This window comes from Ambystoma mexicanum, chromosome 6q, assembly GCF_040938575.1.
Source record: "Ambystoma mexicanum isolate Mex_15411 chromosome 6q, UKY_AmexF1_1, whole genome shotgun sequence".
In the NCBI taxonomy this organism is placed as follows: Eukaryota; Metazoa; Chordata; class Amphibia; order Caudata; family Ambystomatidae; genus Ambystoma; species Ambystoma mexicanum.
Window position 1 is genome coordinate 1,118,143,494 of NC_090937.1, and position 26,667 is coordinate 1,118,170,160.

The 26,667-nt window shown below is 47.8% G+C and overlaps 1 protein-coding gene across 1 annotated transcript in view; it reads left to right on the plus strand.

Moving 5' to 3' along the window:
• LOC138515593 (uncharacterized) overlaps positions 1 to 26,667 on the plus strand; it is a 522,837-nt gene that overhangs the window by 74,232 nt on the left and 421,938 nt on the right. The window contains exons 3-4 of the mRNA XM_069630332.1: positions 13,118 to 13,195; positions 19,670 to 19,747. Coding sequence (XP_069486433.1) covers positions 13,118 to 13,195; positions 19,670 to 19,747 — 156 coding nt within the window. The remainder of the gene's footprint in view (positions 1 to 13,117; positions 13,196 to 19,669; positions 19,748 to 26,667) is intronic.

The window sequence follows — 26,667 nt, forward strand, 5'->3', positions numbered from 1 at the left end:
CCTGACATTTCCTGAGTTCCTGCTTCATGGCTTGTTCCTCCAGGGTCTCCTACCGGAGGGGTCCACAGGTCGTCTCGCGGCTCTCGCGGTTCTGGGGAAACCTCTCTCTGAGGTAGCTCTGCTCCCTCTCGCCTGACATAGTGTCTGAATTGCTGACAGTTCCTGGTGACAGCTCTGTTTTGATCTTCGGCTGTCACCATTGTACCTTTCACTGCGGTTACCCTCATGGGACTTGGGGAAAACCGCGGATCTGTCTTTCTGGGCGTTGGCTGTTGGACGAGAACTTCATCTCCTATGTGGAAATCTTTTGTCACTGCATGGCGGCGAGTGTCCGTGTCTCGTCTTGCTCTCTCTTTGGCTTCTGCATCCTTTTGGAGTATGTCCATGTCGGGCGGCTCATCGCTTGACGGGTTGCGTGGTATGCAGGTTCGCACTTCGTAGCGGAGCATTAGCTCGGCGGGTGTCTTGTTCGTAGCTTCATGTGGTGTGTTTATATAATCTCGTAGGAGTCGGCACAGTGCCTGGTGGGGATTGACTGCTTCGACTCTGGCCCTCTGTATCGTCTTTTTAATTGACGCCATGAAGCGTTCTGTCATTCCGTTCGCTTGCGGGTAGCGGGGGGTTATCTTCATATGTCTGAAACCCAGATGCTTCGCCAGTGCCCCGAACTCATGTCCACAGAACGGTGTTCCATTATCAGATTTGACTGTTTTGGGGATTCCCCACTCGCTGAACACTTCCTCCAGTGCCGCTGCTACTTGGGGAAACGCTGTGGTGGTAACCAGTTTGACAATCGGGAATCTTGAATGTTCGTCTATTAGAAGCAGGAGATAGTCACCCGCTTCCGTGGGCCCATAGAAGTCCATGGCTACTCGCTCCCATGGGCGATCGGGTATCTGCGTATGCTGTAGTGGGGGTGGGTTTTCAGCCGGGCCGTGCACTGGCAGGCATGACAGTTCTTCACCCATTCCTCAACTGCTGCATCTAAGAAAGAGAACCAGACATGCTACCTCAACTGTTTTTTGGTGTTTTCGGCCCCTCTGTGCCCCTCATGGGCCGTTTGGACAACCTCGCTCCTTAATGTGGCAGGGATGACAATCCTGCACCCTCTGAGAAGAATATTGTTGTCCTTGACAGCCAGTTCCTTGTGCACCCTTGCCAGTCTTTCGATCTCCTGTCTGCTCACTCCCGGGTGTGCCAGCATTGCCCTGTGATGGTCTTTCCACTTATTGGTCAACGTGAGGCTGATAGCGAGGGCTGTCGTAGGGTCAGCAGCTGATGCAGTGGCAACCATCTCAAGGAATAAGGCCGGTGGTAACGAGTTGGATGCTACGTACTGCACATAGGCGACATCACCTTTCCGGGTCAGTGGGGATCCGACTGGATGTCGCGACAGATAGTCAGTGGGGTTGAGGTCGCCCCTGGGACGATGTATAATGTCATAGTTGTATTCCTGTAGACGGATGCCACACCGCTCAATCCTTGGGGGGCATCTTGGTGTGCGGGTTCCCGAACAATGACAGCAGCGCCTGGTGGTCAGTGATCAAGGTGAACCGTTTCCCAATGAGGAAGTTGTGAAAATGCTCACATGCCCAGACCGCTGCCAAACTCTCCTTCTCCGCCTGGGAATAGGCCAGTTCTGGGGTCGACAATGCCCTGCTTGCATAAGCAACCACATGTCTGGGGTTGATATCTGCGCCGCTGGTTTGGGCTATGATGGCCCCAAGGCCAACGGGGCTCGCGTCTACCACTACTTCTGTGTGCCATGAGGGGTTGAAGTACGCAAGGCGGTGGGCTTCCGTTAGGGCTTGCTTGATTCTGGTAAAAGCCTGGCGGCATACGGGGGTCCACTCAAAAGTTGAGTCTTTTTGCAGAAGGTTTCTCAGCGGGTCAGTGAGAGAGGCATAATGGGGTATGTACCTCGCACAGTATCCTGCCATGCCGAGGACGGAGCGGACATCCGCAACCTGCTGTGGTTCGCTGAGGTTGGTGATTGTGTTGACTTTGTCGGGATCTGGCATCATCCCTTCACTGGAGAAGATGTGTCCAAAGAATTTTAGTTTTGTCTTGCTGAATCGGCACTTGGTGATGTTAAGGGTGAGGCCCGCCTCCTGAAGCGCTGCACATGTGGCGTGTAATGCTTTGTCGTGAGACTCCTTTGATGATCCAAAAACGAGGATGTCGTCACTGTAGTTCAGAGTGCCCCTTATGGATCTGATGACCTGGCGTATGGCTTCCTGGAAGATCTCCGCAGCGGCCGAGATACCAAAATTCAGTCTCCAGTACCTGAAAAGTCTGTCGTGCGTCGCAAACGTTGTGATGGGCCTGGAGTCAGGATGTAGCTCCAGCTGATGGTATCCTTGGATTAGGTTGAGCTTGGAGAACATCCGGGCATTGTTTACTTGCACAATCATGTCCTCAATGCACGGACCCGGATGCCTCTCCCGTTGAATGGCGGTGTTTGCTACCCTCATGTCCACACACAACCGGATCTTGCCTCCTTCCTTGGGTACGACCACGAGAGGGGATACCCATGGTGTTGGCCCCGTTGCCGGTTCGATGATACCATCGGAAAGCAGTTGTTGGAGTGCTTCTGACACTGCCACTTGCATGTGGAACCCAACTCTTCTGGGATGTTGTGGAACAGGTCTCACCGAGGGGTCGATGTGGAGTCTGATGGGAGGGGCCTTGAGTTTACCCAGCCCTGTGCATAGGTTGGGGAATTTTCTTGTGATGTAGCCTTGTGTGATGAGGGTCTGTGATTGGTAGCATGCTATAGTGCCGACAGAGTCCCTCGGATTCAGTCTGTTCGAGGTTGCGGTAATGGTGTCTCCCGCCTTCACGTGTATCTCAATCAATCCTAGGCGGGATGCCGTATGATAACTGAGTAGGCATCGGCTTCTGGCAAGTGAACGGATGATGTGTATTGTTGTGTCCACTTGCCGACCATTCAGGAGGAGACGTTGTGTGAAGCGCCCCACTGTCTGATGGTTCAAGCGTCGGCGGGTTTGGTATTTTAGCATAGTCCTGCTCGCCCATGATGTTAACAGTAGCGGCTGAATCGACCATGAATTGGAATTGACATTTCCCCATTTTGATCGGGATTTTGGGGGCCTCCCTGGCCTCTTCATTGTCAAGTATGAGATTGACGTACTCATCCTGGTCGTACTGATCATGTGGCGTGTTGTATGCTGCCTCCTTCTCGTCATGGTAGAACGTTTCAGGCCTATATTCTGTCAGTGGGTAATCATACTCATCCGTGAAATATCTGGTTTAGTCTGCCTGGTCTAGCTGTGTTGGGTACCCCTGTGCTTGGTACTCACCAATGATATGATATGATATGATATGATATGATAGTTTATTTATATAGCGCCTATACACAATGTGTTTCAAAGCGCTTCAAGGAGGGAGGGGACATAGGAAAAATACAGTTACATTCAGCAAAAGTCCTTGAAACAATACAGAATGTGAGAAATAACTATCATAATAGGCCTGACGACATTTCTGATAGTGCAAGTGCATAGAACAAGTAAGACAAGAGGTGATGGAAAGGAAGGAAAACAGAGCAAGCAGTAACATTACTAAGTCTGACGACAATTTACGCAGTGCAGGTGGTAACAAGAGGCGGGGTAGGAGGGGGGGCAAGTGGACGGAGGGGGGAAGGAGAACAAGACACGCTACTGATCAAAGTCAGTGACAAATTGAAAAGTAGCGGAGGGGGGAGGGGGAAAACAAAAGGAGGGGGGACAGACAAGCTGCTATCAAGAGTCACGGAACAGATGATAGGAGTAAGTGCTAGGAGGCGGAAGTCTAAGAGGGGGGAGAAAAGGAGGGGGGAGTAGGAGGGAAGTTGAAGAGGATGGAAATGAGGAGGGGGGGTGGAGCGCAGAGCATGAGGGGGGGCAGGCAGGGTGAGGGCACACAGATACTCACGGGGGGAAAACAGACACTCACGGGGGCAGGGGGGGCACACAGATAATCACAGGGGGCAGGGGGGGCAAACAGACACTCACGGGGGGCAGGGGGGGCACACAGATACTCACGGGGGCAGGGGGGCACACAGATAATCACGGGGGGCAGGGGGGGCACACAGATACTCACGGGGGCAAACAGACACTCACGGGGGGCAGGGGGGGCACACAGATACTCACGGGGGGCAGGGGGGCACACAGATACTCACGGGGGCAAACAGACACTCACGGGGGGCAGGGGGGGCACACAGATACTCACGGGGGGCAGGGGGGGCACACAGATACTCACGGGGGGCAGGGGGGGCACACAGATACTCACGGGGGACAGGGGGGGCACACAGACACTCACACACGGAGGGGCCGGCGATCCGGCATACCGCGGTGGACAGCGGTAGACAGGGCCTTTGTTGTGGGCCTTCGGTGGTGTGGCCGGCTCCCGCCTCCCGGTTGCTGCCATTGGCTAAAGGGGGCCAAGGCAACCAATGGGAGAGGGAGGCAGGAGCTGGCCCAGAAAAAGAAGCACAAAGACAAATATAGCATCAACAACGTGCAAACGGCCATCTTGGAAGGCCTTCTGGCAGCAGGCACGAATAGGGCATAGCACATATGAATCCCAAGTGGGATGTGCCCTGAGCGCAACAAGCAGATGGAAGAAGCAGTGTGCACGCACGGCCGAAAAGTGCATTTCCAGTCATTTTAGACGGTCGCTCGCAGCATCAGCAATAAATGTCAAAGTGTCTTTTTCCTTACCCCCAGCCATGCGCAGCAATGATGGCAGTCCGGCGCAGGTGGAAAAAGCTGGGGAGCAGAGGGAAAGGGGCTCCATCCGGGTCAGGAGATAGGCAGAGATTGGGCAATGGCTCTGACGTATCGCCGCTGTCCTTGTCCTTGTTGGTATTATCTGGGTTGATTGTATTGTGGGGACGGCGAGCAGAGAGGCGTCCTGGCGGGAACTTGGGGCGCATTGGAGGAAATGGTATGCCTTCTCTACATACAGAGTGAAAATGTCCCTCTCTTCCGCAGTTTGTGCATCGTTGGGATAAAGATGGGCATGACCCTGAGTGTGGAAAGGACATCCTACAGCGGTAGCATTGTCTCTGTTGGCGTGGAACCTGCGTAGCTTGTGCTCTGTATGGTTGCGACCCTCTGTCGCCTTGACGAGGGGGCTGTATGGCCGCGACGAGTTCATTGGTGTTTTGTTTGGGGTTGCCTGTGTTGCCCATGGATGAGGCTTGGGCATCAACCCTCTCATGTATGCGAGCAAGCTCACTGACTTCTGGGATGGTGAGGGGTTTTTTTAGTAGCTGTTTCTTGAGTGCGGGGGAAAGACACCCTTCTATGACCCTCAACCTTATCGCTTCTTCTAGAGAAAATGCATCGAACTGGCAGTTTGCTCCCTTCACTCTTAAGCGGGTTATGAATTTGTCGACTGTCTCTTGTGGCAATTGGGTGCATTTGTTAAATAAATACCGCTCGTAGTCGCGGTTGACTTCGATGATGAAGAGTTTGTCTAGGGCCCCTATCAGGTTTGTGAAAGTGTTTTGTTCAGCTGCGGGAATCGTTTTCACAACTGTCTTTATCTCCCCCCCACCAAATTGAGGAAGATGTCCCTGATGTTGGGGGAGTCGCCGTCACCAGACCCCCTTACATAGTGCTGGAAGTCTTCCATCCATTCAGTCCATCTCGGCCCCTTGGTGGCTTGGGGTGCCATGGTGAATGGCGGGGGTAGCCGCAGCTGTATTGGTTTTGTCTCGCGGGCCGGTTGGGGGGATCCAGGATTGGACACAGGGTTGCTCATGTTGCTGGCCTGGAGTGGTGGCCGTGCCGCAGACGTTCACACACGCTGGTGTAGGCCTAGCAGGCAGGTGAGCGTGAACTTGCACCCACTTGAGAGTCCGGTGACAGGAATGGGCCGAAAAAGGAGCCCGAGGTGCTGTGAGGAGGAGGTTTCCACTCGGCTCCGATGGGTCCCCGTGTCGCGTGGTGGAACGTGCAGCCGGAGGGCGTGGGTGGGGTCCCCGGCACGCGTCGCTTGAGAGGATTTGGCGGACTGCCAGGACCAAATGCGCACTTCGCAGTGCTCGCGCAGCTGTCTGGCACGCCGTACCAGGCGTGACGATGGAGGAGGAGAGGAGCTCTGCGTGTAGGCAGACGCCCATGCGTACGCGGCGGATTGCCGTTACTCGTACTGGAGGAGGAGGAGTAGGAGGAGACTCGGCAGGTCATCCGAGCGAGGATGTGGCGGATTGCCAAATGAGGACTCCGCTGTGCGCACGGACAGCCTTCGTCGCCAGTGTTGCCTTCTACGAGGCCTGAAAGGAGGACGCGCACACGTCTTTATTTTACTTTCTCTAACAGTAACTGGCGCTTCTCGCGCCTTACCCAGAACTCCCCTCGTTCCCCAACTCCCCGTCATAAGCTCCGCCTCTCCAACGGCGGGGGCAAACAAGTTAGCCCATTGGTGGGCGGTAACAGTAGCAAGGTACCTGCACTCTTTCCGGACCTGCAGACTACAACTCTGCTTTCTGGGGCCTCTGCGCCTGGCCGGTCTGACCTGCCTGGCGCAACGGCCCCAGAATGTAGAGATGCCACGGAAGCACCAACACTGTTAGCAATGGTTCTGGTGCATCCAAGTCCCCATTCCCATGGAGTCCTAGGACTCCATGAGAATGGGGACTTACAAAATCCGTCGCCTTGTATCCCGGGCCGCCGGGACTTGTAATGTCCCGGTGGCACCAGGATATCAGGCAGCGGATTCAGTGTTACGGGGACGGCAGAAACCCGCCGGTAGCACCAGGGGGTTATCGCCATCCTTGTAATGAGGCCCATTGTCTTAAAATTGTACAAATGTCTGCAGCTCTGACCCTATCAGTACCAACGTTAACGGTCAGCAAACGTATAACATTAATCTGGTACATTTTCCCAGGGCCAAAACCACCTACCGGCAATTAGATTTAATTTAAAAAATCATTGGTTGTGCCCTAGCAACTTACATATTGTATGCTCGGTGCAGATACATTTACAGTGTTATAACCAGACTAGTTTTAGCAGAACATTTTACTAAACCTGACTATTACACATATTTGGTCCTCAGAGGAAAATACATAAGGTTGAGAGAGCAGCCCATCTTTCAGAGCTTATGCCAGGTGACTTCAGCCGGGCACAGGAAGTCATGCGTGCACCCAAGTGACAGTGTTACCCTTTACCTGCATGTGAAGGGGAGACATCTAAATGTAGGGCTAACCCTAAACATATCTTAGGATCCTGTTCAGCAGTAGGTGATATGGGCCAGTGAAGTTAATTCCAGACAGTGTCATTTGTTCTTGGAGAAGCAACAAACGGGTGGAGCTGAACCAGCATGGGAGCTCAGGGACTGGGAAGATCCCTTCCAAGGTTTGGGAACTCGCAACATGCCGAGTTTCTGCAACACAAGCAAGGCACACTGGGAATTGCTGCAAAAGATGGAGGGAATTTCACAGGGGAATGTGAAGGCGCTCACCCACCCCCTGCGACTGACTCCAGTTCACTCCTGCCACGCTGCTCCACTCATATGTCCAGCTGAAAATATGTGGGAAAGTAAATTTCATATAGTGATACTAGGCCTGTATTAGTTATGTCTGTTTCACAGTCGATGTCCAAGATTTCTGTATCCCACTACCTACTGTGAGGGGTCAGAAATGTGAGGCGGACATCTTTGTAAAGTTGTCTCAACAAATTCCATTTTATTTGCAAATTTTGTTGGATGAACGCCTCACTATCCCTACCCTGATGAGGTTTTCCCTGCCTAAAAGAAACTGAAGAAAACACTATAATAAAAGATATCTGTCCCTCACACTTGTACATTCAAAGATTAAACAAGGACATTTATAGCAGTTCTCAACAAACAATAATAATTCTATTTGAAATATAACCACAGTCTTGTTTTGTAGAGTCTTGACGCGGTTTTTGTTTCACAGATCAGGAAAAGAAAACAAGGAAATCCTAAGGGACAATAATGTTTAACCACAGTCTGTTTCCACTTCAATTTGTCTATATAAAGTTCAAAAGTCAGTTTGGTATGGTTCCACTTTGTCAACAAAAGTTCCAACTTCACTTGGTTCAACTTCACTTTGTCAACAGAGAACATCAACCCAGAAAACAGAATGTTTCTTTCATTCTTTGAACAATCCTTGAATGGATAAATAGCCACAATAATGATCTTGGTCAGGATGACTTGTCACAATCTCTTTAGTAGTTGATTACTTGTCAACTGATCTCTGTCTGGTACACCTTTAACAACTTCATCTGGTTAATAGATAGTTCCCATTCACTTTGGTATACCTTTAGCATCATACCCAACATAGATTATACCTCAGTTAAGATGATTTGCCACAATAACATTTAGCTTCACATTCAAAATAGATGGCATTGGTGAACACCCCCCTTTTAAGCACTTCTTCAACTTCCACCTGGTGTACTCTATGCCAGGACCACTTCTTTAATAGTTTGCAGTTCAGGTTTACTACCCTGCCTAAACAGCAATGTACAACCACTTCCGATGAAGGTTTGACAACAACTTCAATGTGTTCAACAAATGGCAACTTCACAGCTTTCAACAACTCTCCAGGGAATGCAAGACTTATTCTAGTGCTCTGTGACACGCTTCTGACAATAATGCTCTTCCCCCTTTGGATCTCTCTCTCTCTCTCTCTCTCTCTCTCTCTCTCTCTTTCTCAGAAGGGCTCAGCAGTTGTGACACTCTTGTTTCGTCACTACACAAGTTAGCAATGACTGATATGAAAAGAGTCTTTTACTTCCCTTCCTTTGATTTGGATAAAGTGAGTTCACACCAACTGTCACCACAGGTTGGATAACATATGTGCAACACTTGCCACTGTCTATTAATCTGTCAATGGCTCTTTTCTGCAATTGGCAACATTTGTTATTGTGTAATTGCCTGGTTTTGGCTCTCTTTTGGCTTGGGCAATGCTTGTTCCCTTTTTGCCAGATTATCCTGTTATAATGTTGGGGTTTCCATAAACTCACATGTATCATATTACAGTCTGTTGGCTTATGTCTGTATTGCTGGTTTTTAGAGAAAGTACTTTGTAATGCTTCCTCACTCGCTCACGAGTACTGCTTTCGCTTGGTTTTATTAGCGTGAGTTTCAAAAATGCATTTCTAGTCACTTACAATCACATGCAAACGTCTCCCACTCACTGGACACTTTCCTTGCATGCGCAGATGGGGAAGGAGCACTCCAGGGTCACACAGAGACTGTGAACTCACTGGGTAAGGCAGGCTCTCTTCTTCCTCTCGCCGCTTGCAGGATTCTTCTTCGTTTGGCTTCTCCCGTTGGGGTAAACCTCTCCTTCGAGTTTGCTGCCACCTAAGCCATTGGGAAATGGAGACCTCGTTGCTCCGGAGGTTGTTTGGTGCACGTCAGCCACCAGAAACCTCTAGGGCTGCAGGTGCACGCCAGTCACATGTGACTGTTTCCAGGAAGGGAACATGTCCCTTGTCTTCGATTCCCACTGTGCAGGCTCTGCAGACTTGATCGCTAGAGGTCAAGCTCCCCTCTCGAAGACTTCCTGCTGCGTGACCTCCAGTGGCGGCTGGTGCGTTTGAAAGCTGGTGGGGCGTAAATTTCCCAGGGCGAATCTAGTAGCGAGCGTGCGCAGCGCGCGAGCCCACCCCCCAAGGGGGTTGCGTGGGGGTTATCCCCCGCGAAATATTTGGAAAAATGGCCTACAAAATGTGCAATTTACTGTCCAAAAAACCCACCGAAATATGAAAAAAGCATTCGGTTTTACACATTAATGGTGGTACACTATTCTTACGTGTGCAAGTGTGATGGTGTATTTTACAGCAGCTTGTTTTGAGAATAGCTGGTACTATGGTGTATGCATAAAGAAATTCATTATATAGTCAGTAATGATGGAAACATATGTTTGTCATGCAGCCGTTACTGGTTGCCCCTGCTGTTTCGGTTGTGACTCGCGCGAGTCATGGGTTTCTGAGGCTCGGAGCATTGGAAAGCAATTTGTCCAATCTTTCAAGTGTTAAGCTGTTTTTGGCTTGATCCTCTAGGCTGAAGAGCATCCTCAGGCTTCTATGCACTTCTGTATAGGTGTGTTACAAATGCCATATCATATCATATAATTTGCAGCAGCTGCCCTCAGCCGAGGTCTAGTCCAAGGAAAATAATGCAAACACTGCCCCTGCTGCTTGTTGGCAAGCTGATGACAAAGCCAGGGGAACAAGGGGCCGAATCAGTGTAATGCAATCAATTATTACACAGATATCCGTAGGAATGATTAAAATGGCGATAGTTGGATGGCAAAAGAAATGAACTCTCAATAATACCCCGGCGACGGCTCTCGCATCTCCAGGCAGCACAAAATGCTGCATTTACTTATTTTTCATCTTCTAAAAACATCCTTGATCTCCCTGCTGTGGAAATCATTGCACTGCCTGCCCATCAGGCAAAGAATCGAATGTATGGCTAATGGCTCTTTGTGGGAGCGGGAACTCCATTCTGCTCACTAATATATATTGGCTGGGCCAACATCACATTTTGTGCGCTGAGGAGACAGGAATCTTTCAGTCTTGGCCCCTGGGCCCCATCAGTCTGCGTTGCCTTGATACATTTCTCTAATTTATTTTCTTAATACCACCATGCATATTTTAATAAAGCTTTAATGCAATCCACGTAAAACCTGCGTCCAGATGCAGTTTGTTCTGCCTGGTCTATGCGCATTACAAATAAATAAATACAATGTCAAACACTGGCACACGGCTGCGAAATAAGGTACAGTAAAGTGTACAAAGAGGGCAGCGTTTCCCTCCTGTTCCTTTGAGAAGTCTCTTGACCACGGATTTAACAATGGGAATAATTCATTTTCACGTAAATGGTAAACTGTGGGGGCAAAGTAAGGTGGCCTTGTCCCAGCCGCGGCCTGCGACCCCTGCGAGTCCCGCTTAATGTAGTGCTAGGCATGGCCACTCACTCCTCTGCTGCCCCTCTCCCCTGCTCGCGCGCTCTATCTCCTCTGCCCATCTCTCCTCTGCTACCACTCTCCCCTGCTCGCGCTCTATCTCCTCTGCTCACCCTTCCAGGCAGCCAGGCCTCTCCCTCACGCTGCCAGGGCTCTCCCTGGTGACTTACTTGTGCCGTTTTATATTTTCGGCATTTTTTATCGAAAAATGCACAAAATATAAAACGGCACATTTTGGATGGAGTCGAGATTCTACGCGGCAGTGGTCCGCACTGCGCAGCAGCACGCCTGCCTGGGCCTTGCTGTCCGCGTGGGCCAAGGCCCTTGGGCCTTGGCCCACGGACGGACCGAGGGTAAAGGTCCAGGCTAGGTGGCCCCGGGCCCGCTACCACCAAGGCCCGCGGGAGACTCACTCGAGTGAGACACAAGGCCCCATGCCCCAATGAGTTGACGGCAGTCAGCAACACTGAAAGACGTAGGCCCTGTCCTACACGTCTTTCAGCATTGCTGACTGGGCCGGCTGTGGACCATGTCCCCGGGCCATGGGAAACACAAACAACATGCTGCCGTCGTACCAATGCAAAGATACCGTATGTCAATGGCTGTTTGCCAGCCAATGCAAGGGTTGTCATTGGCTGGCAAACAGCCAATGACATTACTGTGTCCATGCAGGGGAGGGGAGGGAATTTCATTGATGACCCGGACCCTAGTGCGCTGTTTACGCACATTTTAGACTGGCGGGGCCACCCCTGAAGCGCCCCGCCAGCCTTCTAATTAAAGGGGCTTACGTAGAGTGCGTGGAGCTACGAGCTCCACGCACTCTACTATTGAAAGAGGAAGACGTAAAATGGGACGCGCCCCGCTATAAAAGCAGCCGGGCCGGCCCTTTGTTATTGTTGCCTTGCCACAGCGCCCCCGCGCTGTTGGCAAAGGAAATGCAAGCTAAACGAGATTCAATCAGAGAAATTCTCAGATTGAATCTCTTTTAGCTTCCTTTCTTTTCTCCTTCTTTTCTGGGGGGGCGGCGCCCGGCCGCCCTATGATAGCAGCCGCCACTGGTGACCTCTGAAATTCAGGCGTTGTGAGGCACAGACCCTCTCGGGAACGACAGTTGCTTTCTGCCACTCAACGGTCCCGGCGTCTTCTCTCTCCTCCAGCAGTTTGCACTGTCTGAATGCACCACACTGATTCTGCTTCTGGCTATTGCTTGCTCCTCCTCTCCTGCCACTCCGGCTGCTGCTCTCCTTGTTCTCCACCTGAGGGGGCTTTTTAAGCCTCTCACCTTCCCTCAAGTGTGGGTCATTTACATTCATCAGCTGACCACTCCTATAGTACTGCACCTCTTCAGCCCTCTTCCTTGTCCAAGTACCTAGAGGATTATGGGACTTGAAGTCCCTAACAATAAAGTTAGGTTTTCTTATTTCTGTTGTTTTACTCTCACATTCCAAATTGCTCTGGATATAATGTGTTATAGGAATAGTATGAAGACTGTTGCTGAACCTGCTTGAAAAGGGAACGTCCACTCTTTTTAGTGGTTCTTCTCTATGAATTTCCTTTCACTATACCTTTGGGTGTAACAGAGGTCTTTAGTTCTAAAAGTCTCTGGCCTTTTAACAGCTCTTTTATTTCGTTTAGGGTCTAGGGTTTCATGAGTTTTTACCCCTGGTTATTTGTGGATTCTCTGACACAGCAGTCTGGTTTTTACAACAAGCCATTACATACCTTTACATTACACCATCACCCTCTCTAGAGGAAGACAAATACTGCGTCTCATCCCATGGAATCCACTCACTTCCTGAGCCTTTTTTCCTCTCAGATGATCCCCTCGCAGAACACCACCCCCAAGGTCAGATAAGCACATTTCTTTAGTCATTTAACAGTGTGTATATCCAACTGACTTGCTTCACTCTTTTGGTCCCTGCCCAGTATTTTGGGTTGAGTTATTTCAGTCTGTATGGCATGCAAGCGGTCCAGCCACAGTTCGTTCAGGGTTCACACTGGTTAAAGGTTAATTGTGTGAGGGCAGTTTGTGATGTAGTTAAATTATGAATATAAGCATGCAGTTGCAAAGTCACACAACTGGCTAATGGTGATTGAACACATTTGTCAAAGAAGTTCAGTATAGAAGCCTGAGCTTTCACTTAGCTTGCTATTGTCTCTTCCTTTTAGACTGGAGGATCATCCAATAACTCGGAATTGGAGGCAAAGCCAAGGAAGCCGTCTGTCAAAGACCACAAGCAGTAAAAGGTAAGATGTCACTCAACATTGGAGCTAACATGAAGCACCGGCTCTCGGGTGCGTGGCCTTTTACAGACCTAAATTCCAAAATATCCCTGAAGATTTTGGTGTTCCTCCACGAGTTTTTACAATCTCCCGGTAACACCTGCTGAAACTACCCGTGGCAGATGGTTGCATTGGATTCCTAGTTTTTCTCTTATTTGGTGGGCTGCCTTGACAAAGGAGCAGTTTTTTAAAAACTGAGAACTCCTTGGATGAGAGGGTTGAAATGATGGTCTGTGTGGAGTGTGCCCCTCCCAAGGTTTCTAATAACTCTGAATCTTGGCGTATGACTGTGGAGGGTAAAGGAGACATCCTGACAGGCTACCCCCCATGGACCCTCTCCCTCCCTGAGGCTTTTGCGGATACTGGGCCTCATTACGACCCTGGCGGTAAGGGGTTTACGCCAGCGTTAGCTGCGCCGACCCCTTACCGCCAACTACGAGGTCCCTTAGCGCCATGGCGCTTTTAACACCTGCTTTTAGCAGGTGTTAAAATCCATGGCACTAAGGGACCATGGAGTTAATTACGCCACCGTAATTTACGGTGGCGTAATTAACGCCTTCCCCACTCCCATTATGCCCTATGGGCAAAAATGGGAATGGGGAAGGGTAAATAGGGATTGGGGACTTACCGCCCCGCCGACCTCGGAATGGGGCGGTAAGTCCGCCAACCACCATGGCGTAAACGTAGTTTACGCCATGGTGGTAAAGTCACGGCCCAGGCGGTAACTTACCGCCTGGGTCGTAATGAGGCCCACTGACAATGGAATTGTGCAGCCAACCTCGGGGCATTTACATGTTCTTCTGGTTCCCATGACCAGTTCTCCAGCCTGTAGCTCTTCAAGTCTACTAGATAGCACAGTCTCCACTTGCTCTTCTTTGAATCTAGCATCTTACATATTTCATGCTCTACAACCCCGTTTACCTCAGATGATAGTGGTGGAGATTCTGCTGGTTGAAGTTCAGGATGTTCAAGGTGAAGGTGTGAAATGTGAAATACTGGGGGCCCCTCCAAGTTATTTGGTAAAGCTAGCCATATAGTGGCTGTTCCTACTTTGGCATACATTTTTTGTGGTCGGCCAAACCTTCTCTTCCACTTGGTACTTGGGGCCCTCCTATGGTGTCTATCTGTGTACAGTTTGTACTTGACTGGCGTGAGTCAGGTGGGCCTTGGCCATCAATAACATTTCACAAAATTGAACATGATGATCCTGAGCAGAAACCAGTTGTTTTTATCTGGGTATTCTAAGCCGGAGCATGACAGGTTGGTGCCAACGAGACATTAGAATTGCAAAATCCAAATGATGAATGTGTTGCATTGCTGTATGCAAATTCAGCTGCCCACAGAAATTCAAGCAAGTCTTTTCCTTCTTGAGTTATCATGCAACGTAAATATTGATGTGTGCCCTCAGTTTGTCTGTCAGTTTGAGTATGACTACTAGTGGCAAATGGATCTCAACTCCTACTTGATCACAAAATGCTCCCCAGAACCTAGATACAAATTGTGTTCCTAAATCAATGATTATTATCGCTGGCAAGCCATGTAAGCTTAACTCCTTGTTGGACCAGGACAGGGAAAGGCATTTAAAGCAATGCAATGAGACATCTTCACCAACTGGTCCACAACCACTAAAATATTATTGTTCCCCTTGCATCTGGGGGGCCCTACGATGAAGTCCATGTCCTATGTGTGCCAGGGTCTCAGAGGTACTGGCAGCGGCTCATTGTAATGGCCAAGCTGAAGGAGATTTGAACATTTTGTTCTGATGGCCACAATACACGTTTTGACATAGGTCTTGCCATCTTGTACCATGGTGTGCAACCCAAACAGTCATTCCTGGATGATTTGCTAGTATGGAGTCATGTTTTTGCTTTAGGGGAAATCTCTGTAATTCCAAGGTGGGAAGGTTGTTCTAGTGTCCAGGCAGCCAAGGTCTGAGACTAAAATGGTCCCTAATATCTTGGGGCATTCGTCCAAACTCAAAGTTAGCTCCAGCAAAACAGTCTGGTGAAAGCCTTTGGAGTGGTGTGGATTTCTCGGTTTCTTGTACATTTTAGCCCAAATGTGTTCAAGCATCTGCCTTTCCTTTATTCACTCCCGGCTAGTTAGTGATTATGATTTCAAGAACTGAGGGTTTGGATGGTCAGTGAAAATGGCTACTACATGTCGTGCCCCCCAGGAGATAGTGGGCCCATTCACTGAAATCTTAGTTAATGGTCAAATGTTTCCAGTCAGATATAGAGTAATTTTCTTCTGCTAGGAGCCTCCGGATGGTCTTGGTTGGACTTGGAATCCTTTTACGAGAGATTGTCCCCCATGGCGACACTGGAAGCATCAGTTTCCAACAGATGCAAAAATGCAGGGTTTCGGAGAGCCAAAACTGGGGCAGTGGTAAACCGTCTCTTTAGCTCACAAAAGGCTTGTTCAGCTTCAGGTCCCCAAACAAATGTTTTCCCTTTTTTCAAAAGACTCGTTATTGGATGTGCCACTTCATAGAAGCCTTTGATGAATCGCTAGTAGAAGTCTGCAAATTCGAAGAACCTTTGAATGTCCTTTACCAATGAGAGCTATTGATATGATTTCAGCACTTCAAACTTTTTTCTGTCCATCTGGGGGTAAATCAAAAAGCAAAGAACTCCACTCGGGTCACATGGAAGGATAATTTTTTCAGTTTTGCAAAGAGGTGGTTGTGACAGAGTTCTTGGAGGCGTGCTCTAAAATGTTCATGTACGATCTAGAGTAGATTAGAATTTCCTCTATGTATAATACCGCACAGAAATCTTGTCTTTTCTCAACACCGCATTCATGAAGTATTAAAATCTGGTGGGGCGTAGTAAAGCCCAAAAAGTATCACTTGTCCGGAAGGTTGTCTCCTATTCATTACCTCGACCAACTCTAGCAGGGTGATAGGCATTAGATTTACGTTGGTATATATCTGAGCCTCCTCTGCTTTGTCTGCAATACTGGAATTATTGGTAATGGAGGCCTGTTCTCCAAAGGTTATTCTCTTTCTTTGAGAGTACAACAACGGGCGAGACTGCAGGAGAATTCGAGGGCCGGATGCACCCATTTGCTAGATATTGATCCAGGTATTTCTTAAGGTGTTTGTTTTCTGGTTCTGTGAGTGAAGGTATCCTAATACATGGTATGGGGGCACCTGGTATTAAGTCCATTTGGCAATCAGATGATCAGTTGTGTGGAAGTGTAGTTGCCATCTCTTTTCTGAAAACACCTTGAAAATCCTGATAGACTAGTGGTCGCACCCCCACAACCACAATCACATCAACCCTGGGATCTGAACTAAATTCTAATGTCCGTTTCACCCAGTCTATCACCGGATTATGCCCAAAGTCAAGGCATTACTAAAATTGCCCTGAATTAAGGAGTGTCCATTAAGTTAAACATTATTTCTTCTTCTGTATGTCCCCCAAGACCTTTCATAAGGGCAGGTCTGTTGTATGACAGCTTGCAGGTTAGTTCAGACCCATGTACAGCTCTCACATTTTCAATGTGGGACTTTTCTAGCATGGGCACCTGAAGTTAAGAGGCATAGCCTATGTCTAAATAATTCCCTGTGGGTCTGCAGTCAATAAAGGCCTGAGCGGCCACCATATGTCCATTTTTGGTCTGTGGACTTAGAATAACTGTGAGATGTAAGTAAACTCTCCATGGTTTGGCAGCCAAGGCCTGTATTGGACAGACGCTCAGCAGTCACACTTCTGGTTCTGTCGAGCAGTCTAGTTTTTCATCTGAGTAGGTTTATCACTAAGGTGGGTTTCCACGGCTCCTATAGTCTTTTGTGGGAGCTTGAGTCGGGAGGGGCATTCATGTAAAAAGTACCCTGAAGCCTCACAATATAAACATAACTGCTTTAGGCGGCACCTCTTTCGTTCCCCCTTGCCAATGGGTCTCCAAACCCACGATCTGCATGGGCTCCGGTACTTCTTGTGCTTTAATTGGTGGTGTATCTATCCTAGGCTTAACCACTAGTGGAAATCAGCCATCCCTGTATCTATCTACATTTCTCTCTGGTAACCTGTGATCCAATTGAACCACACACATGACAGCAGGCTTAATCACTTGTGTCAAACATCCTTCAGCTCCTCCCTGTGTCGTCGATAGAACAAGGAGGTCCTTTTCTCTTCAGGTCAATTTGTTTCTTCAATGAGACGATTACAGATGGTTATGTATGAAATTAAGTCCTGACCACACTATCTAAGCATCCGAAGTTCATTGTCCAGGGCTTGGGCAAAGAACGTTCGAGTGAACAGCTTCTCTAATTCTCCCTCAAACCTTGGATAGTTGTGTAATAAGAGGTCATTCTTTACCACCAGAGGAATTAACCAGTTAGCTGCGTTCCCCCTAGTTAAGACATTACAAACACCACTTTAGCACTAGTATTAGAAAAGGCTTGAGGACAGCATGGAATGTGCAGCAGGGACTGGTTGTTAACAACTGCATACTTTGTGGAATCTTCAAAGAATCATTTGGGGGCTAACAGGACTCTCACGGGGGTGGCAGCTTGAAGATTATGAGCTGGAGCTGTATCTGATGTCCCTGCCCCCTTGCCTATAGGACTAGCTGTGGTAGCCATAGGAAGTCTAGGCGGAAGTGCATTCCCTCTGACCCCTTTATCTTTATCTTTAGTGGTCTCTCATGCAGTAATCGAATCCTGTCGTAACGCATTGGTCTATGCTCAGTTTGCTTACATTTACTCCCTTAATTCCCTTAATACCCAGACTAACTTCTCCATGGTTTGCTGTGCCATCGTTGGCTGATACGACAAGTGCTTGGCACATTATGAAACACCTTGCCATGTCAGAACCTCAGTTTAACTGCATTTATATTCAGTTGACTTTATTTCACTGTTTTGGCTCATGCAAGGTACTTGGGAATGAGTTACTACACTCAGGTGGTCCAGCCGCAGTTCGTTCATGGTTCACACTGGTGAATATTTAGTCATCTAATGGAAGTTTGTGCTGTAGTTAAATCATGGATGCAGGGGTGGACTGGCCTATATGGAACTCCGGAGATCTCCCGGTAGGCCTCTGCACCCTGGACCTCTATTTTGTGGTAATCTATTTTATTTCTACATTTTCTCATAGGAAAAGGGTCGTAACGCATTGGTCTATGCTCAGTTTGCCTACATTTACTCCCTTAATTCCCTTAATACCCAGACTAACTTCTCCATGGTTTGCTATGCCATCGTTGGCTGATACGACAAGTGCTTGGCACATTATGAAACACCTTGCCATGTCAGAACCTCATTTTCCCAAGAGACGCAGTGATTCTAGGTTGAGGATTGGGCACAGCAGATGACACACCTGACACCCAAGTAGGACTGCCCTGGATGACACTAAACCACAGCATGCTTCACATAGTTTTCCAAAGGAGGGGGGTTATGTTGTGCCTTTCCCCATGCTGAATCTGAGTGCCACTCTTTTAGGCCTTCTTCCCCCTAGGATACCCTCTCTAACTCCCAATCTTGAAATGAAGAGAGCGTTCCAAGCAAAACTAGTTCAGCTGATAGGCAAAAAAAAAGGGTTAAAATAAAAAAATAAAAAAATTCGACCATTTGGTTTTCGACCAAATTGGTTCGACCATTTGTCTGGTCGGCCAATTTTTTTCGACCAAATGTCTGGCAACCTCACCGGTGTCCAGTCAATTGGTCGAAAAAAAACTGGTCGACTGCAATTTGGTCGACGCAATTTGGTCGAAAACCAAATGGTCGAATTTTTTGTTTTATTTATATATTTATTTTTCGGGTTTTCGTTTAGTAAAAAAAGGGGTTTTTAGAGAAAAAAAGGGGGTTGGGGGGACCCCCCCAAAAAAATAAAAAAAAGGGTTAAAATAAAAAAAATAAAAAAATCGACCATTTGGTTTTCGACCAAATTGGTTCGACCATTTGTCTGGTCGACCAATTTTTTTCGACCAAATGTCTGGCAACCGTTTAACTGCATTTATATTCAGTTGACTTTATTTCACTGTTTTGGCTCATGCAAGGTACTTGGGAATGAGTTACTACACTCAGGTGGTCCAGCCGCAGTTCGTTTATGGTTCACACTGGTGAATATTTAGTCATCTAATGGAAGTTTGTGCTGTAGTTAAATCATGGATGCAGGGGTGGACTGGCCTATATGGAACTCCGGAGATCTCCCGATAGGCCTCTGCACCCTGGACCTCTATTTTGTGGTAATCTATTTTATTTCTACATTTTCTCATAGGAAAAGGGTCGTACTTGCTGAAAATGTGTAATTTGGGGCCACTTTGAAAATGATTTCCAGGGCCTCTTTTGGTCCCTAGTGCACACCTGCATGGATGCAAACATGAAGCCACAGAGTCTCACAATAAACTAATGATGCTGATCGAACAATTTAGTGAAAGAAGCTCAGTAGAGAACCATGAGGTTTTAGTTAGCTTGTTATTTTCTCTTCCTTTCAGGTCAGAGGAGCAAGCAAGAAGTTCAGAGTCAAAGCAAAGCAAAGCAAGTCAGTCGGCAAAAACTGTGAGCAGCAGCAGGTAAAATGTCACGCAAGTTTACAGCTAACACCAAGCACATGCTCTCTTGGGTGTGGCTGTTTATAGGCCTAAATTCCAAAATGGCTCCCGAGAGTTTGGTGTTCCCACAAGAGTTTGAAATCTTGAGGGAACACCTGCTAGAACTACACTTGGCAGATGGTCCCCGGGGAATCGTAGTTTGTGTCTTCTTTTACGGACTGCTTTGACCAAGGAAAACGTTTTTTAAAGCTGACGACTGCTTGAAACCCCCTGGAAGGTAGTGAGGACTGAAATGATGAGGGTGTGTGTGGAGTGTGCCCCTCCCAGGGTGCTCAATCACTCCGGACCTAGCCTAAATACCCTTGAAATACTCTTGAGGGTATAGGAGATGTCCCTCTGCCCATAAATGGCCTCTATCAGTCATGATACGCTCTCACTGATGTGACCAAGCCCGTAGAGTCCACTCTCCAACCTCAAAACACTCAGACCAAACGATAGCTTTGCATGATCAAGCCATCGATGGATTCAAAGACACTGTTGCAGTACCCGAACAAAGTTGAGTCATTGATCTGTTTGTCCAAAGGAATACACCACCGTAACCTAGTACCATTGATACACATCAAAACTGTCGAGCAAGAGCTTGAATCAATGGAAAACACAAAGAAGACTGGTTTAATGTATTAGATCCACCAAGAGGAGATTCATATATTGACCTTGTGGACTAGGGGTCATTTCTAGGCATCCTAGGTCCCCTACCCACCCAGTCTTACCTTGGCCCTAGAGACTGGTTAGGTCCCCATTCCCTACCAAAGAACATGTAAAAAGTCTATTTTTGTGTTTTTATTTTCTAACTATTTCCTCTTTTTGAGTTCACTGCTGTCATTCATTTCTTGCTAATCATCCTGTCTTCAGGTACATATTCAATTTGTATTTTCTTTGTGTTTTCCTTTGAACAGGGAGAATATTGCTGTTTTTAGTTATACTATTCGATTTTAGAAATGAAGACTGCTATTTTTGTAGAGGCTTAGATGGACATTCCTTTTAGTATTTACTGCGTTGTTGGTATTTTGAAGCTTCTGGCCTGCTTCCCAGAGTGTGGCCTGCCCTCGGCCCATGCTTCCAAAGCTGAAGGAGCCCCTTTTCCTTTTTTTGTCTGTTTACCTTTATAACTGAGACTTCTCTCAAATAAGCTGTGCTACATGATTGGGCATAACACAATGAAACCTGTGTCTCACCCTTGTACATTTTCTGTATAGGCTAGGATTTTGCCACACCTATATAGGTTGGGGAAGGTCGCAAAAACACAACACAGAGCCCAACGGCCTCTCCAAGTAGTAAAACCCACAACTATAAGACAACACTCTGCAACTGTCCCACAGCCGTCAGCACTTGGAGTCTACGTTCACAGTGGATGTAGATCTTTACAAATACTGCATATTAGTACCCGGCGAGAGTCAAGCAGAATGCAACACACATACTGATTGGCTCTCGCCAGGTCATTACCCAGCCGAGTATCCTTCGATTCTCGACCGGGATTCCAGCCACCTTGTCCAAGGCGGTGGCGTGGCAGCCCTCAACCAATGAGGAGGCTCGAAGTGGGGCCATCCCTACTCCGAGCCTCCCCACGGCTGAGAAGCTGCCTTCGCCCCCCGCCGGGGACTCAGGTAAGGTTTTTTTTTTCTTTTTCTTCTTCCCCTTTCCTCCCACCTCCCTGCCCTCCCCACCCCACTTACCTTCTGCCTCCTTTGTCCACGGCGGGCGGTGTGGCAGCCTCCAGCCGTGTGGAGGCTCGAAGCGGGGCCATCCCATCGTCCCCTGCCGGGGATTCTGGTGCGTCCTTTTTTTTCTTTTCCCTCCCCCAACCCCCAATCCCCCTTACCTTCTCTGTCGTCTTTCGGGAGCGGATGCACAGGGAACACTTCTGTTCCCAGCGCATCTGCTCCCAATGGTCGCCACGGGAAGGTAAAACGAACTCTGTTTTGCCTTTCCCGGCGGCCATTTTCTTGGTTGTATGTTTTGTTGTTTTTTTCTGTCCTGAAATGCTGCAGCGTTTCGGGACAGAAAAAACTGCTTTTAGTGCCCTGGTCACGCAGATCTTGCGGCCGGTATTCTAATAGCAATATGCCCCTCGCGGCGGTGGCATTACTGAGTCATATTGCTTAAGTATAACATTACATTTCTTTCACTGTCAAAGCGGTCAACAACTTCCTGGGCCTCTTACTACATTTCCTTTGAATTTGTACATCACATGATGCATGGACTTTGATACTGATATCAAGAATCTGTTTCCTTTGCGCTCCCATTCCAACTTGGACCCGGAAATGAAGGCCCTAATTGACTTCATTAACAGTAAGCAGTGCCATTAAAAGCAGGTGGTATTGGAGATGATTCGTGTTTCTAACATCTGCTAAATTACAGGTTCTCAAGTAATTGCCTCATTCTATATCCTTGGAATACCAACTCTACTAAATACAGCATGATTATGAGCTGGAACTCTTATCAACCTTCTACAAATGTTTACCTATAGACAAATTGAGGAGTACAAATATTAAAACCCATCCAGTATGCAGCATTTTTTCTTTATGTGAAGGGGTGTACAAGCACATCCCTTCACTTGTGGAACGAAAATATGCTGGTGGGTCCATTGTGGGGATACCACCTTTTCACCCCTTAAAACAGGGCTGCTTCTAGAACTTGCGAGGCCCTGTGCAGCAAAAGATGTACTAGGTCTCCTATATTCTTCATGTGTTTTGGCATCACAGTGACATCACAGAAAATGGCATCAGCTGGAGTGCCTTTGGTACTCGAGTGGATTATGGGAAGTTTCATTAGGAGACTTGCTATCAGTAATCCAAGAGACAAATCAACGTTTGCTCGCAGTCCCAGGGGGGCTTCATAAGAGCCCAAATGTGTGCCCGACGGTGTATAGCACCTTTCACCATTAGTATGGTCGCAACGCGCTGTAGGTTGAACATCCACGAGAACTGGAGTCCAGGTATGGGAAGTCTGTGGTCTTTTCCTCCCACATCTTTTGCTGATGGTAAAAAAAAAACAAGAAACAGATAACATAGAAGGGGGATGTACAAATATGAAAGAGGAGGTTGGTTGCAAGGGTGTGAAAAGGAAGTGTGTCAAAGTGTCAGAACAAAAGCATGTTTCATTATGAATGGTCAAGTTGGCTCAATGCTTTATAGCTTGTTGACGTTGGCACGCATCGCCAGGCTTCCATATGCATTTGGAAATCTGCAGGTCACTTCATAATTCTGAACTTACAGGCCCAGCCCGCTGTAAACCTTTAGATTTTCACGAATACTTAGTGCCCTGTTTCATTAAACAAAAATGCCTTGTTTATCATTTATTTAAAAAATCTAATTTGGAAAAGTGCATCTCCATCCCTGTTTGGGGGATGGAGATGCATGTGATACAGCAGAGCTCCAGACCACTGCAGTACCATATAGGATAACAATTGGAAATGTGTTCACATCAGGACCGCCCAGTCATGCTTTCACTCCTTCCAACCATGCCCAAGAACGGTAAACATGGCAGAATTACCAAAATATGGTGTGGCTTATATCCAAAGTATTCACAAACCAAAGAAAAAAAAAGCCTAATGTCAAACAATTTCTGGTTTGCAGTGCACTGCTACGCAATATTTTTCTCAATGCCATGTTCTACTTCTGCTAGGGTTGTTGCAACAATAAAAGCCTTTACTGTTATCCTGGTTTTGTATAAAAAGCTAACTGGTCAGTGCACCTGATAAGACCATAGGATTTGGTCCACTCTTTGACAGAATGCCATCTGGGAAGTTTGGGATTGCCCAAGCTTTTTGGATTTTATTTACATAATGAGATGGGGGTAATTCTGTTTCTCAAAGCGAGGTCTACTAATCAAACCCCATTTCATAAAGCTCCATTCCGGAGCATAATTCATACATATGCCTTCTGCTGTACCAGCCTCCTGATACCCTACAGCACTAGCCCTGCTTTGGCACAGGGCAGCTTCAGAGGTCACATGTTCATTCTTGACAGCTGCTGGAACAAAAAGTTCCTGCAGGCAGATGTGGCTTTTAACCGACTCCATTTCTGATTAAAATTATTATTGTGTAACCTAAGTTAGCCTGTTGCCACATAAAACTGTCAAAATAAGGCATGCCTGTTTTTGGCATGGTGGCCGCTAAGGCCACACAATTATACAGCAACAGGAATTTGATATCATGAAAGTGTCTGTGAGCAGGGCCCAGCTATGGCAGGTGTGATTAATCCTCAGATGCTGTCCCTTCTACCCTAGAGGGAGCCCTTTCCCATGTGGCCAGGGAGGTGAGGTTGCTACCTGATAGTCTCCCTGGTGGTGGTACTCAGTGGGAGGATCTCATGAGGAGGGATCCCCCTTATGGGACTAGGGATGACTATCAGAGGAGAACGTGGTATAACACCTGGTTCCCTTCACCTAACCCTCCTTTACTCTATCTCCCCATGTACATGTCTCACACCCATAGTATTAACAGTACTGGGACAATGAAGTGTACATCTTACACAAGGGAGATCAAGGGTAGAAGTACTAAGATGAAGAAAAACTCCATTGACTCTCAGGGGAACATGCAGATAAAAAGTACAGAGACAGGGCGGAGGTGCAGAGCCATGAGGAGTAATCCTAGGAACCTTAATGAGCAGTCTAGTTATTGCCAGTTGCTCATTGGTCAATGTAGAGTAGAAAAGGAAGAGAGACTCAGGAGGCAGTTGTGTAGTCCTCACTGGAGGAGCTGCAGGAGCCAGTATAGTGCAGGAAGGTGGAAGGAAGCAGACCAGAATTCCAAGAGGAGAGCTGGAAGGACCAGGGTCAGTCCAGAGTGGAAGGACCAGAAGGCGGGCTAGCAGAGAGAAGCTCCCGGTGTTCCTGAAGCCTGTGAAGCGCATGAAGGGAAGACCATGCTGCCTAGAGAAACATTGAGACTGCGGTGTTCCTGGGTGGACCAGAGACCACTGCAAGACTCCCATAGAGGTAGGGAGAGCACTCAGACTGGCTGGTGGGAGACTAAGAAGGTGCCGTCAGCATTTTCATAGTCACAGTTCTTGGCAGGAAAGTGAACCAGGTCTGTACCGCAACAAGATAAATTTATGGGTATGGGACCCACCAGACAAAAGCAACATGAGTCCTCTTCCTCGTGGTGGTTCTTGGGAGGAAAGGGCCCCAAGTATCTGAAGGCAAAGATTAAAGGACTGGGACCCACCACTATGTGAGAACAACACAAGTCATCTTCCTCGTGGTGGTACTTGGGAGAAGAGGGCCCCAAGTACCCGGACATAAAGAAGAGGTGTCTGGGACCCACTCCATGAGAAGAAGGGAACTCACAGAGCAATTTACTAAGGATCATACTTGCGTAACAGTGGAGTAACACAACATTTGGGCCCCCACTGCAAGCCATGCTGAGGGCCCCCCCAACTCTGCAACAAATAACGGGTTGCTTATGCAATAACTTATGCAAAAACATATGCAATAATGGGTCGCTCCACACTCTGGGCCGGCCTAGATAACCACGCTTGCACAATAAACATGAATGTGCTGCTGCAGGGATTTGCCACACACAACACTAGGAGGAAGATATAAATGTGTTTTAATGATGCATTATACAGCACACTTTCTGAGAAAAAGTGGCTAAAAGGCCAGAGCGTTTGCAATTGTTTTTTAGGGTAACACCAATCCAAAAATCCAATACATGCAAGTCACCAACAGTGCACAGGAACATTAATGCTTTAATTAATATAATGCTTTGCTATTAAAAATGCCATGCCACAATGAAAACATGTCCAACTGGCTGCACAATGTAGACCAGTCTATACACGTTTAGACTTACCTAGACTGGTTGCACCAAAATGCCAGTCGAAGCAATAATTATATGATATGATAGGTTATTCATAACGCGCTTAATACCCAGAGGATTCTAAGCGCAGACCCGGGGATCGAACCTGTGGTGCTCCATGTCATCTTGCTTCCAAGGCGAGCACGTTGCCAAGAAATATATACAATTCTGCAGTAAGAAACGGCTAGACTGGCAGCACCCAAATGCCAGTCTAGCCAGGTAATTACACTTAGCAGAACTGCTTTATCAGAGATGCCCAGTTAAAAAAAAGTCAAGCCAAACTTAGAAATGAATAGACTGACTGCACCAAAATGCCTCTCTAGCCACTAATACCACATAGCATGCCTGCTTAGGCTGGACATGGATGACCATTACAATTTATCGCACAATCCCCGTAACACCCCAGCACCCCAGTCATCCCCTCTCACTCTCACCCCCTGCCCCAACACCCAAAATCAGCTTCTCGGCCCAGAATTACCATCACATCCCTTTTCCTTGTTCCAGTGCTTGCGTACGAGACTCCTTGCCTCATAGTTAAGTACTGGGATGAGGAAGAGTGGGACTAGAAGTAATGAAAATTCCAGGTAACTAAGCCAGGCATTACCTCTATGTCCCTTTACCTCATCCCGGTACTTGTGTATGAGTCAAAGTGCCTCATTCACAAATACTGGGACGAGGAAGAATAGGGCTATGAGTAATGAAGATTACCAATAAGTAACCATGAGATTAAACAAAAGTAGTGGAGCAACACCATTGAGCTGACTGGGCTTCAGCCCCCCCCGCCCCACATCTCCCTTTAAATGTTGGGCTATGTTTACTCGACCTGGCTGACCTATAGAGACGTTGCCGGACAGAACAGGACACAGATGTTAAACGGCACCTGGGTTTCGCTGTTAACAAAGGCCCAGCAATTCCTAAGGTAAAGCATTTCACTGTTAGTACCTGCATTCAAATGCATAATTATTTAGGTAATTGAAATCTTGATGTGGGTTTAGTACTTGCATGCCAGGGAAGTGATTTGAAGGGTAGAGAGGGGACAGGACACCGCTTACTCTCACAGCAGTCCATAAGTGGGTGCTTTCAG